Raw genomic sequence first — 26,916 nt, 5'->3', positions numbered from 1 at the left:
TGGGTGAACTGGGCCTTTAAGTTGACTCATCATCAGAAAAAGAACAAAGAACAATGTTTCAATATTAATATTTCAAAAATATTATTGTAAACAGACTAGCCTATAATAAACATATATACTCACTAACTGTCATCATCTTCAGCCAGTGTCTATTATATCACCCATTTGTTTTAATTAGGCTAATTGTTGCACCTGGTCTTTCGATAGAGTAGCCTACCATTTCCGGCATGTGCGACACTAGCGTACGACGACGTATCGAGCTGAAGAGGAGAGGAGAGGAGAAGAGACAAAAGAGGAGGGAGAATTGAAAAGAAAAGAAGAGAGGGAGGGCGAACAGAGAAGAGGAGAGTGGGAGGAGAGAAGAGACGAGACGAGGGAGGAGAGAAGAACTGCAGAGAGTTTTAGTTCAACTTCTTAAAAAGTTTTCTCCAGTTTGTCACCGTTTGACGTTCAGTGCGTGTATCTCAGAAAGTGCGTATAGCCCGGACCTGGACCTGACTGGCTGGCTGGCGAGCGGACAGTGAAAAGCCACCGACTGGAAAATGAGGCGAGTTTGGCTCGCGCTTCTTCCCGCGGCGTTGTTGCTATGGCAATGCCGATTCTGCCAGGCACAGCAAAGAGGTGAGTGAGCCCCCCCTCCCTCACCCCCAAACCCCCCTCCCACCCAAAACCCCCCTGTCCTCTTGAGCGATGGACCGAGAGATAGACTGCTGATCAATTTATTCACCTCTTCTCACCTTTTCTCCTCACTTCCATCATGGCTTCCAAACGCAGCTGCATGCGCTTGATATCAAACATGGAATGTGAAAGTAGCCAATGAATGAAATAACCTGGTGTTGTCTAACCTGGGGCTGCACTGGGCTGTGTGTTGTCAAAGCAGGGTTTTAGCAGTGGTCCTCCTCAAACATGTTTATGGCAATGACCCCCACATTGATAGGCTACTTAGTTATTATAGGCCGGGGAAAATATTTTGCGAAATGTTTAAATACAGAACAGTACAGTTCTACAACTATAGGTGTGGGAGATAATTGGAGACCGTGAAACCTGTGACTCTGAGTAGTCATTCTGATATATTATTTCAGTGTGCTATTAAACTTAAATTGAACTACTCTTCATTTTGCTGAAGACCCCTGGAACCCCCCCAAGGGCCCCACTTTGAGAACCTCTCTCTCTCTCTCTCTCTCTCTCTCTCTCTCTCTCTCTCTCTCTCTCTCTCTCTCTCTCTCTCTCACCCTGTCACTCTGTCTCTCATTCTAGGCCTATGGTACATATCTATCTATCTATCTGTCTGTCTGTCTGTCTGTCTGTCTGTCTGTCTGTCTGTCTGTCTGTCTATCTGTCTATATCTAGTATCTATGCCTGCAGCACCTACACCTGTCTCTTTCCGCTAGCTTTTCTCTTACTCTCTACCCATTTCTTGGTGTGCAGCCTATCTATCTAACATTCTGATGCTTCAATCATATTGCATCGCTGATCTTCTTTTATTTAGGTTTTATTTGTGTTGTCATTACCATTCAGACAAGTCAGAAGTCAGGTTTAATTACAGGAAATAAATGAAGCGTGTCAATGTCGTACATGGGAGGCATGTACTGTAAGACACACAAACAAGGTTGCCCTTTTTGCTTGGTTAAGGCCCAGAGCTGTGTTACTGCTTAGCCCACGCTGTTTATCATTACCTAGCTTTGTTTGCAGACTTTCACTACTCAGACATTCTGCACTAAAATGCTTGAGCATTGTCTGTGCCACTAGCTTTTTACTTTTGGTACTCAAAGTACATTTTGATGCCAATACTTTGGTATTTTTACTCAAGTACATTTTTGAATTCCAAACTTGTAACAGACTATTTCTACAGTAGGGTATTATTAAGTCAAAGATGTGAGTAGTACTTCCATCACTGACTGTACATTGTTCTGCTCCACGGGGAGATCCTGAGTTTAAATTGAACTCTGAGCTCCATTTGTAACTCAGTGAGCATGCAGGTTAGAAATGAATAGATTAACATTGAGGATTTTACTAGGTAGACGCCTTTCAGTTATAACAATGCTGTATTCCACACTGTATGAATGCACATGGTAATGGAATTATGATTGTACTGTATATAGTAAGATTAATTCTGCATCTGTATATGTAATGTAGGTTCTACTCTCTTTGCAAAGCATGTGAGCTCCTTTTTTATCTTGTACCGTATACCGTGCTTGCCTGTATTAAACAAATCTTATCACATTAGTTCCAGATATGGCGTACGACTGTCACCAAGACGAATTCCTTTACATTTACCGTCCCTGGTGACCTAAAGTGATTCTGATTCTGAAATGGCATGAGGAGCCCGTTTCTGAAAAGAGCTCAAATTGTGACACGAACGTACGAGGAGTGATTCATGCTTTGAATCCTAAATGACAGCCGGAGACCTTTTGCCAGGCGCAGAAAGGTGGCAAAAGTTGGCCTTTTGTAACTTTTATGTCCGTCTGTATTCGTTGGATAGATTACTGTGCTCTGCGCTGTGTAGTTCATTCTGGACTGGCTGTCTGCTTTCTGTTAAGGCGAATGACACACATTGTCCACAGACACGGATGTTTCAATATTGCGTTCAGCTGAAGGGATGAGGGATTGACATCTGGGACAAAATCAATACAGATGACATGGGGGCTGGGGGGGTTGGGTGTGTGTGTGTGTGTGTGTGTGGCAGCAGGGATCATAACAAAACATGTTGGTCCTCCTATCTATTAAACCACATAGCACCTCTAGCATCCCACAATGGCATGTCATAATAGAAAACATTCTGCAAAAAATGGCGAACATTTAGGTGGAAATAGCAGATCTGCAAACTCACAACGAGCTTGTAGATTGGCTATTTTCGCCAAAGAAAATGGTGTATTGGGAACAAAGGTGGGGACCAAATAGACCCCTGCGGGCTCTTGTCAACAAAGTATATTGTTTTTAGGTGTTTAAAGAGAGATCAACAACACACTCTCAAACATGTTTGTGGTGCTGAGAGTAAGGGGAGTAAATAGCTTAGATTAAAAACTTAGACTTCAGTGTTGAATACATAGACCCTTTCACACAAAACGACATACTCCCGCTCACATACTTTTCTCTGTTTTAATAATCAATGTTCAGGCAAACAGAGACTTTCATTATGATGAAGGTCCCTATTCAACCAAAACGTTGATTAATAAAGCAGAGAAGAATGTATGCGGGAGTATGCAGTTTTTTGTGTGAAAGGTCCTATGTATTTTAACACTAAAGTCTGAAGCTGACTTCAATGGTTAAAGCTTAAATATACTCCATAGAATAGTGTCGCCGAAAATAACCGATTTCCAAGCAAGGTTTTGCTTGAAACCTTTGCACAATCCTGAGTGCTAATTTAACTCTGACAGTGTAGAACACAGTTTTACCCTCACACTTTTAAATGAAAAGTCAGGGTTTTGCTGTGCATGGCTTGCACGGTATACGCAGGAAGTCTAAGCGCGTAGGTGCATGCTGTGAGCCCCTCTTGGCATTTTGTATCATCCATTAGTCTGTGGTGTGTGTGCGTTCTCTCCTGGATTTGTACAAGTTATGCCTCGTCACAGCGGCTGAAGAGCTATAAATGACCCAGCTGTACTCAAGCACAGCCGCCAAAGAAAAAAGTCATTTTGTTCGTGGCAGCAGACAACATTTGTGCAGGAGCCCAATGGAGTCTGTCCATGTTTTCACATTTTCGCATACGTGCTTTGCCTCTGTAGGAGGTGGGGGCTTCTCCGAGACTGAAGATGCGAAAAATCTCTTTTCGCTCCCCACCGTGCCCTTTTCCATTAATCCTACTCACCGCATCTCCAGCTACTGCTTAACCCTAGAGTGCTTTGGAACACCTCTGGGGAGAGGTGTATTGTGTGTGCTTACTATACTTGTAAGGGCTAAATAGTAAATATCCCCACAAGTATATAGTACAATCTGAGAAATAGACATTGAGGACACTTTTTCCTGGTCCTCCAAAGAGAAATGGTTGTTTTATGAGTAGTAGTTTTAGAGTTAGACTTAGAATTAGGATCAAATTCAGGGGTTAAGGTTTGGGTATTTTCAGGTTAGGTTTAGGAGGCTAGGGTTGGAGTTATGTCTGATTTATACTTAGTTGCGCACCGGCGTTGCACACCAAAAAAGTAAACCAAAATGTTTATATCCACACAGGTATGGCAATACACGTGTGTGTGTGTGTGTGTGTGTGTGTGTGTGTGTGTGTGTGTGTGTGTGTGTGTGTGTGTGTGTGTGTGTGTGTGTGTGTGTGTGTGTGTGTGTGTGTGTGTGTGTGTGTGTGTGTGTGTGTGTGTGTGTGTGTGTGTCAGGGAGAGTGTGAGAGAGAAAGAGAGAGTGAGAGAGAGAGGCCATCTGTGTGAGGCGCCTCATTACCAGGCATGTCAGCCAGTCTTGCGCTCTATCAGTGACACAGCTCACAGACATCAGGAGATAATCAGACACACAGACAGTGGAAGGGGATGAGATGGAGAGGAGGAGGAGGAGGAGAAGGAGGAGGAGGACTGCGAGGAAAGGAGGGGGCTAACCTCTGGAGATATAAAACAAGGATGAGAAATCCGAGATGAAGAGACGCGAGGTGGGGTGAAACGGCTACATTGTAAAAGGCACAGGAGGAGAGATGAGAGAGAGAGAGTGATAGAGTGAGCGAGAGACGATGAGTTTGAAGTAGTGATAAAGTGGCCAGAGGAAAGAATAGTAGACGGGCGGGATTCTGACCTGACTCTTTGATGGCCGAGTTGTAATACTGTAGCTACAGTGCCATTACACTGTAAAATCCTGAGTGTTAATTCAATTCTGTGTACAAAGGGAACCAAAAGCACCCGTTTGGTTTCATTTGTACACTCTCTTGCAAATGAATAATAGCATTTTACTGTGTTATTGATAATAAATAAAAGCCAGCTCATCAATAGAATCCAGTTGGTGATTGGTATGAGGCCAACCCAAAATAAAAAGCAAAACATTTTCATTACACAGGGTGGGATGTATTTAGTTGTTGTTCTGTTAATAAATCATAGCTTTACAGTGGTATATTATTTTTCTTCTTCAAAAAGAAGGCATTGTGTTTGTTAGTAATGTTATGGTCAGAGCCAAGAATTAAAATGACATTAGACCGTGACATTGTTTGTGACGGATTTAAAACCCAGAAAACCATACAGAAAATGGTTCAGATGTAGACAGATACCGGGCTTCGTGCAGCACAAGCGATGAAGTGTTTATGCAACGGTAATCTGGGTTTTATCCCGTCTGGGCTCAGCCTGATGTGACGTGAACCCACCAGAGGTGTCGGTGGGAACGCTCGTATGAATCCAGAATGGCTTTTCTAACCATCAGAGAAATCAACATTTTTATGAAGTGAATTCATCCCAATAGCATTATGCTCACAAAATATCGCAGTCTGCCGTGCTAATAATGCGAAGGCAGCCAGGCTTAGCTGAATGGATTTGATGCAATACGCCGGGGGCCCGGGGCCTCCCAGAATGCCTCGGCCTGGGAACCCAAACGGAGTAAATTCAATGTGAATATCAATGTGGCGGACCACAGAGAGGTTACAATGAGACTTTAGAGAAAGTGAAGGAAGGAAGGAAACAGGAAAGAAAAAAGGCGGCTGACGTGCAGGGGGTGGGGGGGGTGGGGGGATAGGGGGGCAGGACAGAAAGAACACTTGCTTGGAGCGGGCCAGGTCAACCGGCTTATAGTGAGGCTCAGGCGCGCGCTCGATGTCCATTGCTATTTTCGGCATAGTTTTAGCTGGCGGAGGCTCACACGGACAGATGTCTCCGAAATCACAAAAAAACATGCTTTATGTTATGCAACGCTTGTCTGTTTGAATTTGGTATCAACTCCTCAAGGTGGAAAGAAACATTTTCAAAATTGTTCCAAAAATAGTTTGTACAGTAGATCGGCTATTTTTGCTATTTGCCGTGAGCATAATACGTAGGTTAAAGTGAAGTATCAGCTCCATCAGTCCCTGCATATGCCAGTGGTCAGCGGGGCCCACATGCAGTTTCAGACTGATTGGTCAACCCCCTGAGGAGATAAATGGATGAGGACGAACTGACAGAGTTTTGTTCATTTAATAGCAGGATGAAAGATGTGGGGTTAGCTAGTGCAAGGGCTGAATCAGGCTTGTTTTCATTTTTCATTAAGGTGTGCACAGCCCACAGTGCTATGATTCTGCGTGCGTGCATGCTTGCGTGCGTGTGTGGTTTTATTGGCTGTGATATAAATCCATAAGTGAGATGAGATACTGAGGGGAAGGTTACTCTTATAATATAATGTCTTATAGATTACTGTCACACAGCTTAAACAGTATTTGGCCCCCGGTGCTGTTAACTTGTCATCGGATTCAGGGTAACTAATTAATCAATGACTGTGTTGCCCTCTCCTCAAAGACACGGGCTCATATGACCACCAACAGGTGTGTGTGTGTGTGTGTGTGTGTGTGTGTGTGTGTGTGTGTGTGTGTGTGTGTGTGTGTGTGTGTGTGTGTGTGTGTGTGTGTGTGTGTGTGTGTGTGTGTGTGTGTTTAAATTTAGACTAAGGTGCTAAGAAAGAGTGGTGCTACAGCCTTCCGGTCAATGATAGGAAGGGACAGAAGTAGAGTATAGATGGAGGAAGTAGGGGAGAGAGAGAGAGAGAGAGAGAGAGAGAGAGAGAGAGAGAGAGACACAGAGTGAGGGAGAGAGAGAGGTTTAGTTTTCACATCTCCCTCTTCTGCGTTCCCCTCAGTGACTCCTGGTTCCTGCCCTCGTCTAGTTCAAAACACTGGTGATGATGACCTACTGTACAATCAACCAAGGGCATGGCACCCCCTACCTTCAGGATATGATCCACTCCTTCACTAGGGTGACCACATGTTCAAACCCCCAAACTCTGAGACCCTTTAGTGTACGTGCACATATATGTGCTGCTTATGCACGCATCATAGAGCAGAGGTTTATCATGTTTTTCAGGCCAAGGACCCCCTAGCTGAGAGAGAGAGATGAAGCAGGGACTCCCACTACATATTGTATAAAATTGTGTTGCAGATTACAAATTTTCATAGATAGCTGGATTCATGTTAATGTGTATTTTCAGATAGTTAACCTTTAAACCCTCAATAGTCAACTTGACCGTTAGCGCTGTACTTGGTCTGCTTTTTTTTCCTCTACACTGACTCTACGAAAAAAATCGGCCAGTGTTACCCAACACACGAAGATTTGGCGGACCCCCTGTAGTAACTCTGAGGACCCCCTAGGGGTCCTGGACCCCCTGTTGAAAACCCCTGCCATAGAGGTTTTCAGCACAGTGCACCTTTCAACACCATGGACAGCCTCTCAGTAAATAGAAAATCCACCAAAACATAGTTTATTTGAAAGCTGTAGTACTAGTAAACACAAAATACAACGATTGCACTGGTGTAATAGGACATATTTATTGATTGCCACATTTGCCAGATACCTTCAAAACCATTCAAAACAAAACATATGGTATTTTTGTGCATAAGTACAGCTGGTGCCAGCTAAATGTTCAACTGTAACACATTCTCTGTCAGCTATTTTCATTTATTTATAAAAAGAACATCTTTGAGTAGTCTATAAATATCTAAAATAACTTTTATTTTAACATCAAAATCACTTTAACTTAGGCCTTTGTCTCATCTGTTTAAGAAAATAGGTAGCTGATATATTGCACTTTTACCTTAGCGCTAGGTATACTCTTGGTCAATGCCACCAGCTGGTTGCAGTCAATTTTATGCTGCTCTCATCACTCCATAAGTTTCCCAGAATCCCAGAATTAAAACGCAAAGTCTACAAAGCGTGAAACATCAAAAATATTAAACCGCTATTGCACCTGGGTAATATTAACAAACCAAGAAAGAGCCTTTAAAGTGATATGCCTTTAAGAAGAGCACTTGTGTGACGAGTGGATCCTCTCTGGGAGATTTCAGTTCCCCAGGAGCTTTCTGTGGGACTCTGTGCAGCTATATCAAAGTTTCCCCGTGTAATGAGAAGTGCTTTCAGAGTTGTCAGTCCCTCTACGGTTCGTCTCGTCCATCCAGGTGTTATTCATGATGGAAAAGAGCCTCCCCACTGGGGATTTTCTTGCCAGGTAAACACATGGCAAACTGACAGATTAGACCAATGTTTTGAAAGTGAACTTTCCTCGTCTGGAAATGGGCAAACATCTCTCCCCAGCGCTCGTCTGCTGGCTTACCGTCTGTGTCCCACTGCGTAACCCTCTCAATGGTGTTCATCTTCACTGGAGGTGTTTTTTTCGTCGAACAGCTGGGCTTCGTTAATGTTGCAGCTTTGAGTTTACAAATCGTACTCAGTAAAATCCACAGTGTTAAAGGGATAGTTCACCGAAAACATTTTTTCTTTATTCTATCGATTAGTCACCCCATGGAGACTTGAATTCATGGATATTTTTTTGTTTTTGTCGCTTTCCTAAGCCAATAATTTGATGACCAGCGGACCGATAGGCAGCGGTTCAGGTAGGAGACACAAAGAGTCTCCTTTGTGTAGCGGTCATTTGTTGTTTAGGGTCCATGCCACTTGCTCTGATGTTATACATGTTGTTGCAAATAAGTTGCTAAATGCCTAAATTGTAATTGGGGAAAAAATATTTTCATAAAAGTGTAATAACTTTGGAGAGTTCCTTTGTGACACTCGTCACAGCATGGGGTAAAAGTAAGTTGTCCACTGACTGCAAAGACTAACATTAACCACAAATCCCTATATTCTTAGTTGACCGTGGGTCCCTCAGGCCAACGTCCCTCAGGTAATACGCTCTACAAATCTCTTTGCCGAAAACAGCAGATCTACAGTACATGCTCATAACGCATGGTGAGCTTGTAGATCTTCTATTTCTGTTGAAAGGTTAGGGACGCCAGGGTTCATGTGGTCAATGCAGACACAATATTGTCTCTTTCCGACTACAGGAACCAGGTGAACCGTGCCGTGCCGTGAAACGTATATCATAGGTTCTGGATTCATTTCCATGCGCTTGGTTTCAGACAAGGCTCTCAGAACCTCATTTGGACCCTGCTGAGAAGGTGGTACTACTAACCCGTGGTACTTTCAATTTCTTTTGAAAATGGCAAGCTTACAACGGACCGTGACATGTTGTTAGCTTGCAGAGTGGCTATTTTTGCTATTTTTAATTGAATTGTTTTAATGACATACAGACATCTGCACCTGCCCTTCAGGGGTGGTTGTGTTTATAATGGTTATAATGGTTATAATGGAAACGAACGAAAAACAATCACAGAATTTCACAGGTTCTGGAAACCTTGAGGCTATTGAAGGTTCTGCATGGGTTACCCTTTCATAGTCGAAGTGGTGCCGATTCTAATGCCTTCTAAATCAGCAGTTTTCACACAACACACAAGATTTTTCAAAAACTTTCAAAAATAGCAGATGTATAAGCTCACGCCCTGTGAGCTTATATTAGCTATTTTTGAATAGCCAACACAAAAATCTAAAATGACACAGATACTTTCCCGGTTTTAATGGGTCAAATAGTGTGGATAGGAGATACTATGGTTGTTTGGGACATAACTTACTGCTTAATGTGATAAGCGTGGCTGAATGTGTGCTGCATGCATTTGTGTGTGTATCCAATTGCATTTATTAAACAATTTGTTTTGATTTCTTACAGTAATAGCCCGTCTGACTATAGTGCAGCATTTGCATATAGTGTGGTTGTTTGTTCAGTCTAGTGTGTGTGTGGGTTGCAAGTGCAGTGTTAATATTTGATTTGTGTTGTGTTTACCTGTGGTCCTGAACTTCCTCTTGTAAAGCACATCTTCATGGAAAGCAAACTTTGTGTGTGTGTGTGTGTGTGTGTGTGTGTGTGTGTGTGTGTGTGTGTGTGTGTGTGTGTGTGTGTGCGTGTGCGTGCGCGTGTATGTGCGTGCGTGCGCGTGTGCGTCTTAGCTGTTTTGCTGTCAGAAGAACAGCATTGATAATGCTGAGGAGAAAATCAATAGTTAATTCTACCAGGGACACAATATCTTCTCAGCTCTGTTCCTCAGACGGCTTAGAGAGGGAGAAACAAGGCATTATTTGATAAATTGGTAAGTGTGTGTGTGTGGTATGCGTATACTGAGAATAACTATAAACGTGCACTGAGTACTCAAAAGAGTACTCAACAATGTATCTACACCTTGTATGGTACTGTATATGTCAGTGTGTGGGTGTGTATGTGTGGTCCCACTAGGGCTGGGTAATATATCGATATCGTGATATGAGACTATTTATCGTCTGAGATGGTAGATATTGTAATATCTGCCATATTTGCTATTTTGGAAATAGAATGATAATGAAATAGAAGAAATCTAGAATGACATGCTGAAAATAAGAGACGGCAAGTTAAAAGTGTTTTTTAACAGTCAATCGATGATGATGAATAATTGCGGGGATTCCGGGGAAACAAGTATCTGACATATCTGGTCCCCAGTTCGAAAATATTCTCGCACGCACGCACGCGCGCACACACACACACACACACACACACACACACACACACACACACCCCTAGGATATTGCAGTGCTTGGTGACCTTTACATAGATCACGACCTTAAATCCTTCAATGACTCACGGGAAAACTTTTAGCTGCACAAACAACAATACTGGCAGTTGAAATCAATTTTTAAAACCCCTTCATCCCCCCAGAAATAATGAGATAAAGTAACGGATGCGGACTGGCAAGCGCTCCAGGTGTATCAAAGCCCTGGGCTCAAGGCTCAAGAGTTCTTTCCTCCGGCTGTCGGAGACCTGAACAAGGGAAAAGGCAAAAAACTAAAGCAAAAGAACAAAATATTTTTTAGCGGTGCCAACCGCTCTAAGCTCGACTTTGTCCGTATGTCCGTGGAAGCACGGAATGAGCACGGGATTTCAAAAAGCTATAACTCCAGTTTGCAGCATGCCACCAAGTCCAAATATGGTATGTGGACTTAGACCACCAATAGAGACGAGCATGAATTGCTGAAGTTATCAAAGAGGGGTCCAGGGACCCCCAAGCACGGGATGAGCACGGGATTTTAAACAGCTATAACTCCAGTTTGCAGCATGCCACCAAGTCCAAATATGGTATGTGGACTTAGACCACCAATAGGGACGAGCATGAATTGCTGAAGTTAGCAAAGAGGGGTCCAGGGACCCCCAGCGTATGTTATGTTTGTCCGTCCGTGGAAGCACGGGATGAGCACGGGATTTCAAACAGCTATAACTCAAGTTTGCAGCATGCCACCAAGTCCAAATATGGCATATGGACTTAGACCACCAATCGGGATGAGCATGAATTGCTGAAGTTATCAAAGAGGAGTCCAGGGACCCCCAGCGTATGTTATGTCCGTCCGTCCGTGGAAGCACGGGATGAGCACGGGATTTCAAACAGCTATAACTCCAGTTTGCAGCATGCCACCAAGTCCACATATGGTATGTGGACTTAGACCACCAATAGGGACGAGCATGAATTGCTGAAGTTATCAAAGAGGGGTCCAGGGACCCCCAAGCACGGGATGAGCACGGGATTTTAAACAGCTATAACTCCAGTTTGCAGCATGCCACCAAGTCCAAATTTGGTATGTGGACTTAGACCACCAATAGGGACGAGCATGAATTGCTGAAGCCCCGCCCCCTCTGTCTTCCCATTGGCTGGCCTTTAAACAGGCATAACTCAAGTTCACAGCATGCTAGGGAGTACACATTTTGTACATGGACTAAAACCACCAATAGGGACGAACTGTAATTACTTAAGCCCCGCCCCCTCTGTCTGCCCATTGGCTGGGCTTTAAACAGCCATCATTCCAGTTTGCAGCATGCTACCAAGTAAAAATTTGGTAAGTGGACTCAGACCACCAATAGGGACGAACTGAAATGAGTTAAGCCCCGCCCCAAAGGCACCGCTTCCTTCACACAGGGTGTGATTTTTTTTATTATATATAAAATAAAAACTGCCTTTAGTCTGTAAAAGTCCATGTTTGTTGCACAATATTAACTGCTCTAGTGTAAATAGATAAGTGTAATTGATGTATGCTTTATGTGTATATGTGTGCTATAAATGATCCAGAGAATTTTTGGTCAGGGAGCCCCCTTTTCCATTCACTTATTTCTGTTGGGGGGGGGTCTATCCTGACAGACACAGCTCCCTGTACTATCTGTACTGAATGGGTCCCGACCTCTATAATATTGGGTAGGAGACCTCTCGTTCAACAATGGAAGTCAGCCCAGCCCACGCACCATCAATCACAGTGGCATAATTGCTAGGGTGGCGGCATATGAGCGGTATCCTTCTCTCTGATGGGCAGGATAGACTGGTGCCATTTGAAATGGGACAGATTTCTTCTTATAGAGTCCAAGGCGAAGCACGCACAAAATTCATTTAACAGGTGCTGGACAAAATACGTACAATGAAAGCGAAGAGATGTCCTCACACTGCACTGCACCTCCCAGGGAATGACTTTGACTCCTTACTAAAGTAATTCCCTGGGAGCTACAGTGCAGTGTGCGGACATCTCTTCTTTTTCAAAGATTTCTTCTTTACATTAAGGGCCACCTTTAAAGACAAACATTACATTACATTACATTGCATTACATTACAGTCATTTAGCAGACGCTTTTATCCAAAGCGACTTACAATAAGTGCATTCAACATAGGTAGGGAACGAAACTACTAATCACCAGAAGTCTTAAGTGCATTTCCTGCAAAAACAAGCAACCAAGAGTATACCTATCGCTAAGGTAAAAGTGCAATATATCAGCTACTTATTTTCTTAAACAGATGAGACAAAATAGCAAAATCAAATGAGCACGAGCTAAAACAAATAAGTGTATCGACTAAACAAGATCCAATAACACAATACAACAATAAAACAATAAAACAAGAGTTCGTACAACTAGTTAACAACAAGTAGGCCAGGCAAAGAGGAAGGGTTGCGTTCCCTTCCATATCCAGGGGACAGGGGAGTGCTCGTTTTGTCTCACTCAATTTCCACTAGTTGACCATAGCTTAAGTTGCCAAATCGCCGACGTGCGAGGCAATCGACTGCTCGGCGCGGCCACTCGCCGAGTGACTCACTCAGGCGAGCCGTCGCTGTCTGCTTCCCTGCCTTGTTTTCCAGTGATGTAAGAAGTCCTGTATGTAAAACCATTCTTTCTTCAGGTGTGAGGGAAACAAAACCAGCGTTTCCCCTCCCTCCGGCGGGCCTCCGGCTCTTCCATTGAAGCACTTACTGCCTCAGAGCATTCTGACGGACCGCTCTCTCTCTCTCTCTCTCTCTCTCTCTCTCTCTCTCTCTCTCTCTCTCTCTCGTGGGTGTCAGTGTAATTATTTGCTTTTTTCCCCCCACATTTCCTGGCCTTCTGGGAAATGTTAACATTTTGACACACACACACACACACACACACACACACACATACACAGTCACACACACGCTCTTCTTTGTGTTTTATTGTATCGTTGCCCACGTTAGAGTTTGGACATGTCTGATAGATAGCAGTGGGTGTACTTCTACTGGGGGATTTGACCTTTTTACCCTTGTGGCTGACACACAGATAGATGTACAGCTGCAGAAAAAGGGACTGGCCCTTACGCACGCACACACACACACACACACACACACACGCACGCAGACAGACATAGAGAGACATCCTAATGTTACGTGAACAGAACACATACACATGCAGCTGCACATGCTTGGATGTGACCTCTCAGTGTCAGTCTCTCCCTCTCCCTCTCTGATCTTTTCAGGGTGTGCTTATATATGTTCCCAGGGAGCTTCCTGTGGTAACACATGGTGTCAATAATGACCCTCTGAATACACACACACACACGCTCCTCTCTCCATCCTTTAATCCTTTGTACCCTCTCCCCTACTTTTTGCGCTCCTCGCTGGTTCTCCTCTCATTCCCTGCCCTCCCATTCCTCTTAGCTCCCCCACCATGCTCCCCCCTCTCGTCTTCACCCTCCTCCCTCCCTCTCCCCCGTTCCCCTCTCCTCTTACCTTCTCCTTCTCTCTATATCTATCTCTCTCTCTCTCAGGACTTCAACTACTGTATGGATTCTTTTCTTAGCAATTATTCTATCGATTTTTCAATCAATGAATCAACGCGAAAATGTTGAACAGTATGACATCATACAACGGTATACAGAGGACAACGGTGTGAAAATAGCAGATCTATTTTCTGTATTTCTGCAATTTTATTAAATACAACGTTTTATTTCGATTACCTGTTGCACCCCTTCGCTCTCTCTCTCTCTCTTGCTTTTCTACCTATTTCTCGTCTCCTCTCCTGTGCTCTCCTCTCCTCTCTGTGTCACGTACACTCCCCAGTGTTGCCAAGTCTGCTTATCATAAGTGACTTTGGGCTTGTTTTTATGTAAAGTTGCTTGTAAATATTGGTGGTTGTGCCCGTTTTTTGGGGGGTTTGTTTCTGAAGTGTAGTTGCTTATTTGGGCTTGTTTCCTGATGTTGTTTAAACCAGTGGTTCTCAAGCATTTTCATGTCAAGGACCCCAAATTAATATGTATTTGTCTGCTGCAACCCCCATCTACATTGATTTTGTGCCAGGGATCACCATACAAGATTGGTGTTGTTAATAATGTTTCAAAACATTCAAAATTAGCTCACAACTTGTGAGCTTGTAGATTGGCTATTTTCAAATAGCTGATCAAGCGGTAAAACTTGGTCGCTTCTTTTGGGCTTGTTTTCAGAGACCCTGGTCGCTTGTTTCACTCACAAAACCTGGCAACTCTGACGCTCCCCCCTTTCCTTTCATCGGGCGTAGGAGTCCTTCGCTGACATCTGCTCCTCCAGAGCGCTGTTGGCTGTGGTTAAGTCACCACGCCGGCCCCCTCGGTTTTTGTTTGCACTGGAGCTCCCAGAAGCAGCCCGTTTTCCAGAGGATCTTTGTTCGGGCCCTGGATCAATTCTAGTTCAAAAACCTCTGTATTTATATATGTGGAACACAAGCTGTGAGCATGCTGTTTTTCTTTCTTCTTGGCCCGGTTTGACCCAGGCAGTCCATAGACAACCACAGTGTACCATCAAATACACAAAGATCTACAAAAGATCTTTCTACAAAGATTGTGCAAAAAGAAAATCAACAAGTACACAATGCTTGACAATTCAGTTTGCGGTTGGAGACTGCAAGCTATTTACTCTACTACTTTACTTTACTTTTTGCTTCTGGGATGCTCATTGTCTTAACCCATTGAGACCTGGAACTGTGTCATTTTTAGATTTGAGCCAAAAAGCATTATTTTACACTTTGGGCGTGCCGCGCTATGAGCTTGTAGATCTGCTATTTTTGAAAAATCGTGAAAATGTGTGCAAATCTTTGAATATATATATTTTTAAAGCGAACATTTTTAACTCAAATCTTTGCTTCTGGGGGGTCCCTGGAACAACATATTTTGATGGGGGTCCGCAGCCAAATACATATCATTTTGGGGGTCCTTGACATGAAAAAGATTGAGCACCACTGATATAGAAACGTACGTTTTTCAGAAAACTGTTGAGATTTAGGAGACATGTAGAATCGGCTTCAGGTCTCAATGGGTTAATTCTCATTTTACTATAGCGCTGAAAGATGGCTCTTGGGATGTTAGATGTGGTGTGTTTCCTGTGTGTCATGTTTTTTTAAAAGATATTTTTGGGGCTTTTTTTCTGCCTTTATTGATAGGAAAGTAGGCTGACAGGAAATGGGGAGAGAGAAATGGGGGGGTGACACACAGCAAAGGTCGTCGGGATCGGGGGTCGAACCCGCGACACACTGTCAAGCTGGATTACCAGCATATGTGGTATGCGCCTGGAACGCTAGGCCAGCGGGCGCCCTGTGTGTCTGTGTCAGTTTTTAACCAACTGAACCCTTGCCTAGTGTACCTGGCAAACATTTGGCAAAAATCACAGATCTACAAGCTCACAAACTCCTGCTTATTATTCTGTCCTCTTTGGTTGACAACCACCTTTCCTAGCATCTCCACTTGAACCCTTGTGTCCCTATTCTGGGCATGTCAAATTAGGCGAACATTCAGCGCAAATAGCAACAAGCTCACAATGCATCGCGTTCCGCTATGTTGTGAGCTTGTATATCTGCTATTTCGGCAAAGAGATTTGTTGTAGAGGGGGAAAAAGGCAGCGGCTCAAGTATAGAGCCCTGTGGGTCCCTAAATATATAGGTAGACCGACATTAGCGTTGTCTCCACATGAGTAACCCACCAAGTCCAATTCCCTCGTACTTGAAACTCACTGGGCCAGTAAAATGCATTCTAATTCTGGTGCTAGCTTGAGTGAAATGTTCTCGGCGAGGCTTAACCCATTCATTCCGGGAAAGCATACTGTGTAATTTTAGATATACATGTTTAGCTATAAGCATTATTTTATTTTGAAAATGTGTGCAAATCTTTGAATATGTATGTTTTTTAAAGCAAACATTTTTAACTCATATCTTTGCTTCTGGGGATTCTACAAATGTCTTCTAAATCCTAACAGTTAAAAAAAAATCTTGCTGTAATATCAGTGGTTCTCAAACCTTTTCCAGGGACCCCCAGAAGCAAAGATTTGAGTTAAAAATGTATATATATATATTCAAAGATTTGCACAAACTTTCCATGATTTTTCAAAAAAAATATCAGATCTACAAGCTCATAGCACGGCACTCTGTGCCGTTTTATGAGCTTGTATATCTGCTATTTTTGAATAGCCAAAGAAACCTTAAAATGACACAGATGTGTTCCCGGTCTTAATGGATTAACATTCCCTGTGCATCGAGTGGCTTAAAATGCTGGGCAACGTGCTCTGCACATCCAAGCCAGTTTCAAGTGCCTGGAAATGTCTCTCAAATGTTAACAAAATCAGTGGCAATTTCCATGCATGCATCAATGTCATAATTGCACAGTTTAGTTACCTGCGTTTACAAATCCCCAATGTATGAATCAAAAAGAAAACAAATGTGTTGTTTTTGCAGAAGATCTGCTATTTTAGAAAAGTCATGAAAATGTGCAAATCTTTGAATATATATATTATTTTAAAGTGAACATGTTTAACTCAAATCTTTGCTTCTGGGGGGTCCCTGCAAAAAAAAAATTGAGATGGGGTCGGCGGCCAAATACATATAATTTTGGGGGTCCTTGACATGAAAAAGTTTGAGCACCACTGATGTAGAAACATACGTTTTTCAGAATACTGTTGGGATTTAGAAGACATTTGTAGAATCGGCTTCTGGTCTTAATGGGTTAACAAATCCCAGAAAACAAGAGAAATAAAAAACTTCAGAATCAATGTCTTTGTAATTCCCCTTCAACCTAGATTCAGCACCAAATGCCAAATCTCCCACAGTGCAAGCAACCCAACACACATGGTCTTCACATGTTGGTATGATTTTGTTTATTTCCCTCCAGGGTTGCTGATGCTCTTTGATTCTTTGCTGTGGTCATTTGATGAATCGTGCAATCCTTACTCAATCTGATTAAAAAGGGTTAGATCATCTATTTGAGGCCACCAAGCTAGCCATGTGACGTTTCTCTGGAAAGCCACTCTATATAACAAACTTATCAAAAAGTATGTTACAAACGTAGCGTAAAATACAGAAATAACGAACTCATGCATAACAAAGCTTCTGAAAGCCTGTCCAAAATCTGAAGTCCTAAAATCCCTTTACCTAAATACATCATGAATTAACCACATAAGCCCCATTTGATAGTGAAAATAGCTGATCTACAAGCTCACAATGCATCGTGATTCACAGTGCATTGTGAGCTTCTAGATCTGCTATTTTCAGTTTCTTAGGTTTAAATGTATGGATTTTATATGTGTGAAAAAAATTGTTTTCTGTTTTCTGTTATTGTGGGGAAAGCTTTTGGTGAAAATAGCCGATCGACAAGCTCACAACGCATCGTGCTGCGACGCGTTGTGAGCTTGTCGATCTGTTAATGCCTTTCCCACAATAAGGATGCTGGGGTTTAAGTGGTTAAAAGATGAAATAGCCGATTTATCTAGGGTTAAAGTAGTTAAACTGATTTTGATGCTATATTAGCAGGGTAGAAATGACAACTTATTTATTGTCTGCTATGGTTAATGATGGTTAAACACCATCATTATTGTCTCTACAGTACTTACAGTATATTATGACCCATGCTATTGCTCAACTATTCAACACTAGAAAGGCCAGAGCAACACCATCTGGTAGAATTTTACATTTACATTTTCCAAACACTTAATATGCAGTTTCTTCCTCCTTCCTGGACTTTAAGTAAATAATGAGACATTTTCTCGCTCATTTGCATTAAAAGAAACCCAAAGGTGTATACCTTCACCCATGTGTTAGCAGGTAGGTCCAAGCTATTGAGATTTGGAGTTGCACAACCAAAACTCGATTGAAACAACTTTTGCACATATAGTTGATTACTGAATATAAAATGACAAGGTTTGTTAGGACTTAAGTCTAGTTCTAAAGTACAGGTCATCGGGGTGTCGATCTGTATCCTCCAAAGAGGAGGATCTGAAAGGAGGAAGAAATCTGAGACGTGGCCTTTCCCCTTGGGCTCAACCTTCTTTGCGGAGAGGGTCTCTGGACTGAATTGGCTCTATGCACAGCAGCCATTTTGGAGAAAAAATTGGGCCTCTTCTGACTTCCTTCACAGGTGTTACCAATGATACTAATGAAGGCTCTGTTCCATTCTGGTCAAACAGAGTCAGGGTGCTGATGTTGTGCATGTTGGCTCACTGGAAATACTAGTGGGTCTCAAAGTGTGGTCCAGACAGGAACCCTCATGGTTCCTTGAGAGGGTGTAACTCTGAGAGTGTACAAATGGAACCAAATGGACCCTCCCGGGTCCATTTGGTTCCATTTGTACACTCTCAGAGTTATGGGGGTCCTTGAAATTAAAAAGTTTGATAACCACTGTGCTACACTAAATGGAACAGAGCCTTCATTAGTGTCATTGGTAACACCTGTGAAGGAAGCAAGGAAGGGGCCCAATTTCTGTCCAATATGGCTGCTGTGCATAGAGCCTATTTCCACGATATCATTGGGTATTGGATATCAGTCCTGGTTCAAGTGCTGTGACCACTGTGGCCTTCTGGGAGAAACTGTGCAGAAGGCGTGCGCAGCCAGCAGTGGGTCACGTGTCAGATGTTGTTGTAGTGGTCCTCGTCCCCTAGACCCCCAAATACAAAACATCTCTGTCCCGATGATGGTGACAGAGTGGCATGATGAAGAAGGTGGCAGAGTGCTGCCAGTATAGGCTACAGAAGTACCTCTACATTTATTTGACATATGTTTGAAATATTTTACTTTAATTGAAAAGGGCTGCTGTGTATGCGCTCACATCTTGCCCACATTTGGAGTCATAACATCAAAAATGTCATTGATGATGATGACTGACGTCACAAGCTGGCCACATAAAGTCCAAGAGCCACGCCATTCCCATGTGAATCCCAGTATCCAGAGCCATATAAGGAGTGTTAAGTCACCTCCGAGGCTTCTATTGGCGAATAGTGACAAAGCCCTGAACCGGAAGTTTACGGAATGCACTGGAGTCTATGAGCGTTTGTCACTATTTCGAGTTCACATGAACCCACGTGACCGGCGCTGTTTTCTGCCCCCGAGGTGACGCAACTCTCTAATACAAGGCTCTGCCAGTATCCAAGATGTTTATGTTACTTACAGGTATAACATATTTTCATTGCTGAGCATTTTCCAAAGCCACTGACTGGATTCTATACATATCAGTGCAGTATGAAAATCAACTTTCTTTCTTATTTTCTTTCCTTTTATACCGTAGCTTGGGTTAGGTCAGGTTATCACTGCATTTTTAATGCATTTGAAAGGTGTTGTTAGAAATAGTCCCTGGAGAGAATTTTTAACATCCATTCTTTAGTAGTCCAACTAGCAGGTTAACAACTACTCTTCATGTACATACTGTACTGTATGTCAATAGAGTCTGCATCTATTTGATATTATTTCACTTGGCCTGTACAGTAGATCTGATATTTTCAGTGAATAGATTTGGTGTAGAGGCAAAAAGGAGTATAGAGTGGTTAATGTTTCATAATAGTAATGTAATGGTGGATCTTCAAAAGCACCGCAAACTCAATGCCCAATTGAACAAGCATGAAATGTTTTCAGGCTTGAAAAGCCTTTCTGTCCTGGAGTGCTCATACGCCCACCTGCTGTACTGTAGTCTAGCCCATACACTTAGCGGAGATGGAATGAACGCAAACGAGTAATGCACTGAAACCTGGAAATATGAGACCCATTTATTAGTTCAGGGAATATGCTTGTGTTCAAATCGGAGTGTTCAAGCTATAGTGGTTTGATCTGCCCTGTGATGTCTGATTTTAAAACTACAGTATATCCAATGTCCCTGCATAGGTGGTTCATTTGTTGCTTTGAGTGGAAAGCTGGGTCCTTGTAGTCATATAATATTGTCGCTGTCAGGCAGAAACCTCTCATCTCCATGTTTCAACTTTTGGTTTGTTTTTTCGTAAATTAATGTTGTACTTAAAGCTGCACTATGTAACTTTCCTCTTCTACCCCTGATTTGAAAGTGCTGACATTTTTCAATTGATTTAATAGAGCCTGCCTGCTTTCTCAGGGGATAAATTGAATGTTGATTTGTGTCATATATATATATTTTTTTCCAATCGTGTCAGATCCTGTGTCTAGGTGAGACATGACTTTTGACGCCATCTAAATGTCTCAACGGAAGAGCAGGGAGACAAAATACAACCACCCCAATTGCATAAGTTATATTGTATTAACATACTCTACTACAGTACCATATACAGATTGGACAACATTTAAATGTATTCATAAAACAACTTACGTAGTGAGGCTTTAATCATACAAGAGTGTTGCACAAAAGTAGTGAAAATAGCACTGAGCTTGTGCTCACACTGCAAAACGTTTTTAAAATAATAACACAAAAGTAACAATATAATAGGCATAATATAATTCTTTCAACAACCCCACATATTTATTTTCAACTAAAAGCTAAAGTAACGTTAGCACGACCTGCGGGTGAAGGTCTGTACAGATGATTACCACCACCTGCGGGTGAAGGTCTGTACAGATGATTACCACCACCTGCGGGTGAAGGTCTGTACAGCTAAAAGAATTACATAAAAAGGAAAGAATAATCTGAACCCAAACTGAGATTTGAATGTCTACCCAACGAACACATGTTTGAGTAGTTGTGGGCAGCCCTACATGACTGACATGATGATTCATTTAGACTGGGTTTAAAGCGTTCATTGGGCGCGCACACCACAAAACGTTTCTCAGGGCGGGGCTCGGCACTCGAGACTAATGACACCCCGTCATCCAGGGGACATTAAACGCGAAAAATATGATGTTTACAAAATGTTTAATTAAAGTTACAGCAGGCAGTACTGATCCTCCTCCTCAGGTAGAACTTAGTTTCAAACATGGTGTGATATTTGAAGAGGATAAACAGACATACTGTCAAACTGGGAACTGCATCCAACCCTAGCCGAAAATAGCTCATCTACAAGCTCTGGTGGAGATTAATTACAAACCTTGCCGTCTCCTTCCCATGGATCGACACCTCGCATCTCCGTTCCTCCATATGTCTGCTCACCAAAAGTAGTTAACGTTATGGATATGATTTGGATTGTCATATTAAAGAGAAGATAATGTTAAACGGAACATGATGCTGAGATATTGTCGCACCCAAGCACAGACAAAGACTTTTTAAAGGAGGCCTTTGAATAGAAAAGATATGCTTATTAAATCGATTGTTTGTTTTTACCCGCATCTGGGTAAAACCCTTAATATTTCCCCTTGAGGTGATGCTTTTCTTTGACACTAAAGCCAGTCGTCCAAGTTGGCAATAGGCTCTATTCACAGCAGCCATATTATGAAGACATTCACAGGTGTTACCGATGATACTAATGAAGGCTCTGTTCCATTCTGGTCAAACAGAGTCAGGGTGCTGATATTGTGCATGTTGGCCCACTGGAAAGACCCTCATGGGCTTCCAAATGGCCCCTTACAGGTGTGTAACTCTGAGAGTGTACAAATTTGTACACTCTCAGAGTTATGGGGGTCGTGGAAACCACTGCTACACTAAATGGAACAGAGCCTTCATTAGTATCATTGGTAACACCTGTCAAGGAAGTGATAATATGGCTGCTGTGCATAGAGCCTATTGCATTTCACAGAGTTTCGTGCTGTTGCGTAACCTCCCCTGTAAAAGAAGACGGGTGGTGGCGCTGATTTGCTCAACGGTGCTGTGATGTCATGGCATGGCCATATGTGGGCATAATCCGACCGCAGATTTGCCTGGTCGCCACAGACACACACCTTGAGCTTTATATTCTGGTAGATTTCAGAGTACTAGATTTCCAGTATACTAGACCGGTGTCACCGGCCTACTCGGGAAGGATGCAAGTCGGGAACGATGCAAGTTGGCAAATGCACGCCAGATTCTGTGAGAGAAACAAGCAACCAGGTATAGGAAAACAAGCCCAAAAGAAGCAACTATGGGCCACATGAGCACTTTAGACATATGCATCAGCTATTTGAAAATAGCTGATCTACAAGCTCACAACACGTCGCGATGCGACGTGTTGTGAGCTTGTAGATCGGCTATTTTCAAAGAAAATCTTGGGGGGAAAATACAATAAGCAGACCTGGCAACACTGGCAGCGCCTGCTTATGCAATACACGTTGTACCCGTTCTCTGAGTACCTGTTTACCCGTCTGTCTGTGTCCCTTTTAAGACCGTAGAATGTACTTCCATGTGAGGCTTGCCCAAATATGGAGTCCAGACCAGTCTATGAGGTCAGTACTTTTTGTCCTACATTATTACAAATGACCTTTTCTTTAGCTCCCTCTCTTTTAGGACTAACTCACCCACACGCTGATTAATGTAGACAAAAAAAGATAAAATTTAAACAAGGACCAACAGTCGAAGGCCGTGGAGAAAAGTAAAGTTTCAAGCCCTATATAGTCTCTGGTGAAGTTCCTTGTTGCTCGTAATATTTTATTAAGCCTACCTTGGACACAAGGAGGGAACGCTTCCACATCATAACACATCTCACAGCCTTCTCTGGAATAATTGGTGTTCTCATTTTCTTTTATCCTGCCCACCACTTTAGCAATGGCTCCCAACCCCACACATCATCCAGACACCAGTGATACAGTGTGTGGAGCTGGTACTAAACGCTGAAATGTGAAATTGCTAGCAGCGGTGCTAAATCCAGTGGTGGTGGACAGTAACTAAGTACATTTACTTCAGTGTTGTACTAAAGTACATTTTTGGAGTATTTTCTTTTTGTTTTAGATTTTTGCAAGCTGATGACTTGAACACACTTCAAATAGAAATATTGTACTTTTGACTCCACTACATTTCTAGGAAGGGAGTCTTGTATTGGAACAGAAACGCACCAAAATATATTATGGATTAACCACTCATTTCAGCCCTACTTAAAATATAGTGAAAATAGTCGATCTATAAGCTCACAGCGCGTCGCAGGGGGGTGCGTTGTGAGCTTGTAGATGAGCTTGTAGATAGATGTCTGCTTACACTGCTTGTAGGTTTCTGAACATATCTGTCTGACCACTTCTGTAAATGTACTTCATAATGTTTTACTTTTGAATACTTGAGTATTAACTTGAACTCGTATAAACGCTCGCTGAAACATGAAATGGCTAGCAGTGGTGCTAAATCTTATCAGGCCCCATGTGGAGGCTGTGTTGAGACTTTAATGTTAGATTACAGGTTGTGGGCCTCTTTGGATTGACGCTGTCTGGTTTTGTTGGCTGCTGGTAATTATACGACCCCAACCCACCCACCACCACATCCCCTTCCTCTTACACATGGCCACAGCATGCTAGACAGCATGCGGTGTGTGTGTGTGTGTGTGTGTGTGTGTGTGTGTGTGTGTGTGTGTGTGTGTGTGTGTGTGTGTGTGTGTGTGTGTGTGTGTGTGTGTGTGTGTGTGTGTGTGTGTGTGTGTGTGTGTGTGTGTGTGTGTGTGTGTGTGTGTGTGAGAGTGTGTGAGAGAGTGTGTGTAGGCTCAAGCATTGTCCCTTGCTCACAACGTGTTTATGCTGTGTCACAGACCTTCAGTATTAAACCCACCTTTAGCCTTTCACACTGGTGAACTTTGACCCTCTGGGGGGTCCTCTTGGTGTTATCATAGCCTCAGCACGCTGTGTGGTCTGAACACACAACCACAGCATATTTGGCACTGGACTGTAGCTTGTCCTTAAAAGCAGTGGGACACGTTGTTCTTTTGTAGAGCAGTGGTTCTCAAACTGTTTCTCGTCAAGGACCCCCAAAATGATGTATTTGGCTGCGGACCTCCATCTCAAAAATGTTTTGTGCCAGGGACCCCCTAGAAGCAAAGATTTGAGTTTAAATGTTAGCTTTAAAAAAATAATTAATCCTATATTGAAATTGGCTTAACACATTCACTGCCAGGTATTATTTAATTCACTCATCCGCTGGTGGAGCCGCGATGTGTACATGGATTGTAAACTAAGAGTGTGTGGGGGGTGGGGGAGGGTCTCGTCTATCCACTGGAACAAAAAGTTTGTTCGAGTGGATAGACGAGTGGATAGACGAGATGTGTTTTTCTACAAATCCTAATATAGTAGTGGACGGAAGTGACCTTTTTTTGGGATGACACATGTCACATCCTTCCATTCCTCAGAGTCAAGGGATCATTCCTAAGTTGCGTTAAGGACAACGACCGATAGACCGATAGAGGTCTCCATATGTGGGCACATCAGCATGCCCATGTTTGGGCATATACTGATGACATCAGGGATCTCCATATATGGGCTTAAAAGGGACAAGGACTGACAGATAGAGATCTCCATATATGGGCATATCAGTCGGATTGGCAGTGCGAACTAGGTGTGAGGACCGCGTAGCCGCCCGAACATAGATCTGAGGGCCGTCAAAGATTTGCACACAGGGGCGCCGATTGCACAAATGTCCACGGCTTTTCAAAAATAGCAGATCTACAAGCTCATTGTTACCTAGCTCTTAGTCTCACAAGCCGGACAACTCTCACAAACCTTGCAAAACGCGCAACAGGATGCTGTCATCTGTCATTTCCGTTCACTAAAATTTTAAAACATCTTTAAAATACCTTTTTGGAATTCCCATTTCTCTTAAGCAGCAAGCTAGATGGGCCACAACTAATTTGATTTACAGTGACTGTAAAAGGAGAAACGGAAATTGGGGGAGGGGGAGGACATGCTATTCAATGTTCAGCAAATCTGATGTACAGACTGATAGGACATTGCATGTGTACATTGTGTGAGTGAGCCAACACTCTGTCCCCAGAGACTACTTACAGCTCTTATTCTGACCAGAAGCCAAGGCCTGTGAATGTTCCATACATCTGCTGTTAAAGAGCACACATCCCTTCTTCTGTGACTAGGTTTTACCTGGAATGTATTGGCAAACTAAGCTGTCATATATATATTGCCGCTGTCGGGCAGAATCAAATTGTTTGTGTTTTTTTCCTTTAAATTAATAGGGTTGGTGTTACATCCTATAGCACAGTGGTACTCAAACTTTTTCATGTCAAGGACCCTCAAATGGACACTTATTAGCCCGCGGACCCCCATTTGAAAAGATACATTTTAAGGACCCTCAGTTTGACATGCATTAGGGCTACGGACCCACATTTAATGGCATTTCTATCTCTGGGACCCCAATTCATGTTGTAAAATCAATGTTAACTTAACTCTGAGAGTGTACAAATGGAACCAAATGCACCCGTTAGGGTCCATTTGGTTCCATTTGTACACTCTCAGAGTTACAGAACCATAAGGGTCCATTTGGTTCCTATCCATCATTTAGCTGGGGACCCCCTCAATTACCCCTGGGGGTCCCCGGACCCCACTTTGAGAACCAATGCTATAGCAGTCACTTTCTGCCTATGGCTGACGGTTCTCAAAGTTGGGTCTGGGGACGCCCAGGAATCCTTGAAGGGGTTCCAGGGGATCAACACTATTAGTTAATACTACACAGTAGCAGTAGTTTACCCATTTTAACCCTATACATCAACTGTTTGAAAATAGCCGATCTACAAGCTCACAACGCTTCGCAATGTTACGCGTTGTGAGCTTATAGTTCTGCTATTTTAAAATATTTTGGAAACATTTTAACAATGCAAATCTTGTATTAGAATATTTCCAGATGGGGGTCCGTAGCCAAATACAAAGGTTTGAGGAACAGTGCGATAGACAGATGTACAGAGAGATGAACCAGGGTGTCTATAGCTGGCCGAACGGACAGAGGGACAGACAGACAGACAGACAGACAGATGGATGGATGGACAGATAGGAACGGACAGAGACAGATGAAACTCTTGATTTCCCCCCAACCCCTGAGTGTCTCTTCAGGCTAACACATCTGTATGCAGTGAGCACATCATCTATCCAGCCAGCTCATACACACACACACACACACACACACACACACACACACACACACACACACACACACACACACACACACACACACACACACACGCACAGAGGCGGTAAACAGAAGGCCATTATTTTGGGTGTGATGGAGCTGATAATGCATCAGAGGAGTAGGAGTCTATTAGACTGGCCTGGTTAGCTATGGATTTAACATTTATATCCACCGCTGTGTGTGTGTGTGTGTGTGTGTGTGTGTGTGTGTGTGTGTGTGTGTGTGTGTGTGTGTGTGTGTGTGTGTGTGTGTGTGTGTGTGTGTGTGTGTGTGTGTGTGTGTGTGTGTGTGTGTGTGTGTGTGTGTGTGTGTGTGTGTGTGTGTGTGTGTGTGTGTGTGTGTGTGTGCGCGTGCGTGCGTGCACGTGCACGTGGGTGTATGTGAGACAAAAGTGGAGACTGCCAGGAAGTTGGTGAGAAGCAGAGGCAGGTGTGTGTGTGTGTGTG

At 43.0% G+C, this 26,916-nt stretch overlaps 1 protein-coding gene across 1 annotated transcript in view; it reads left to right on the top strand.

Moving 5' to 3' along the window:
• Window positions 1-377: 377 nt before the first annotated feature.
• Window positions 378-26,916, top strand: part of lama2 (laminin, alpha 2) — a 278,412-nt gene continuing 251,873 nt past the window's right edge. The window contains exon 1 of the mRNA XM_084082844.1: window positions 378-621. Within this exon, the coding sequence (XP_083938970.1) occupies window positions 543-621 (79 nt within the window). The 5' untranslated portion in view covers window positions 378-542. The remainder of the gene's footprint in view (window positions 622-26,916) is intronic.

This window comes from Gymnoscopelus microlampas (genome assembly GCF_963454915.1).
Source record: "Gymnoscopelus microlampas genome assembly, chromosome: 16".
Lineage (NCBI taxonomy): Eukaryota > Metazoa > Chordata > Actinopteri > Myctophiformes > Myctophidae > Gymnoscopelus > Gymnoscopelus microlampas.
The sequence above is the reverse complement of the archived record's forward strand: the minus strand, read 5'-3'. Positions and strand labels throughout refer to the sequence as shown.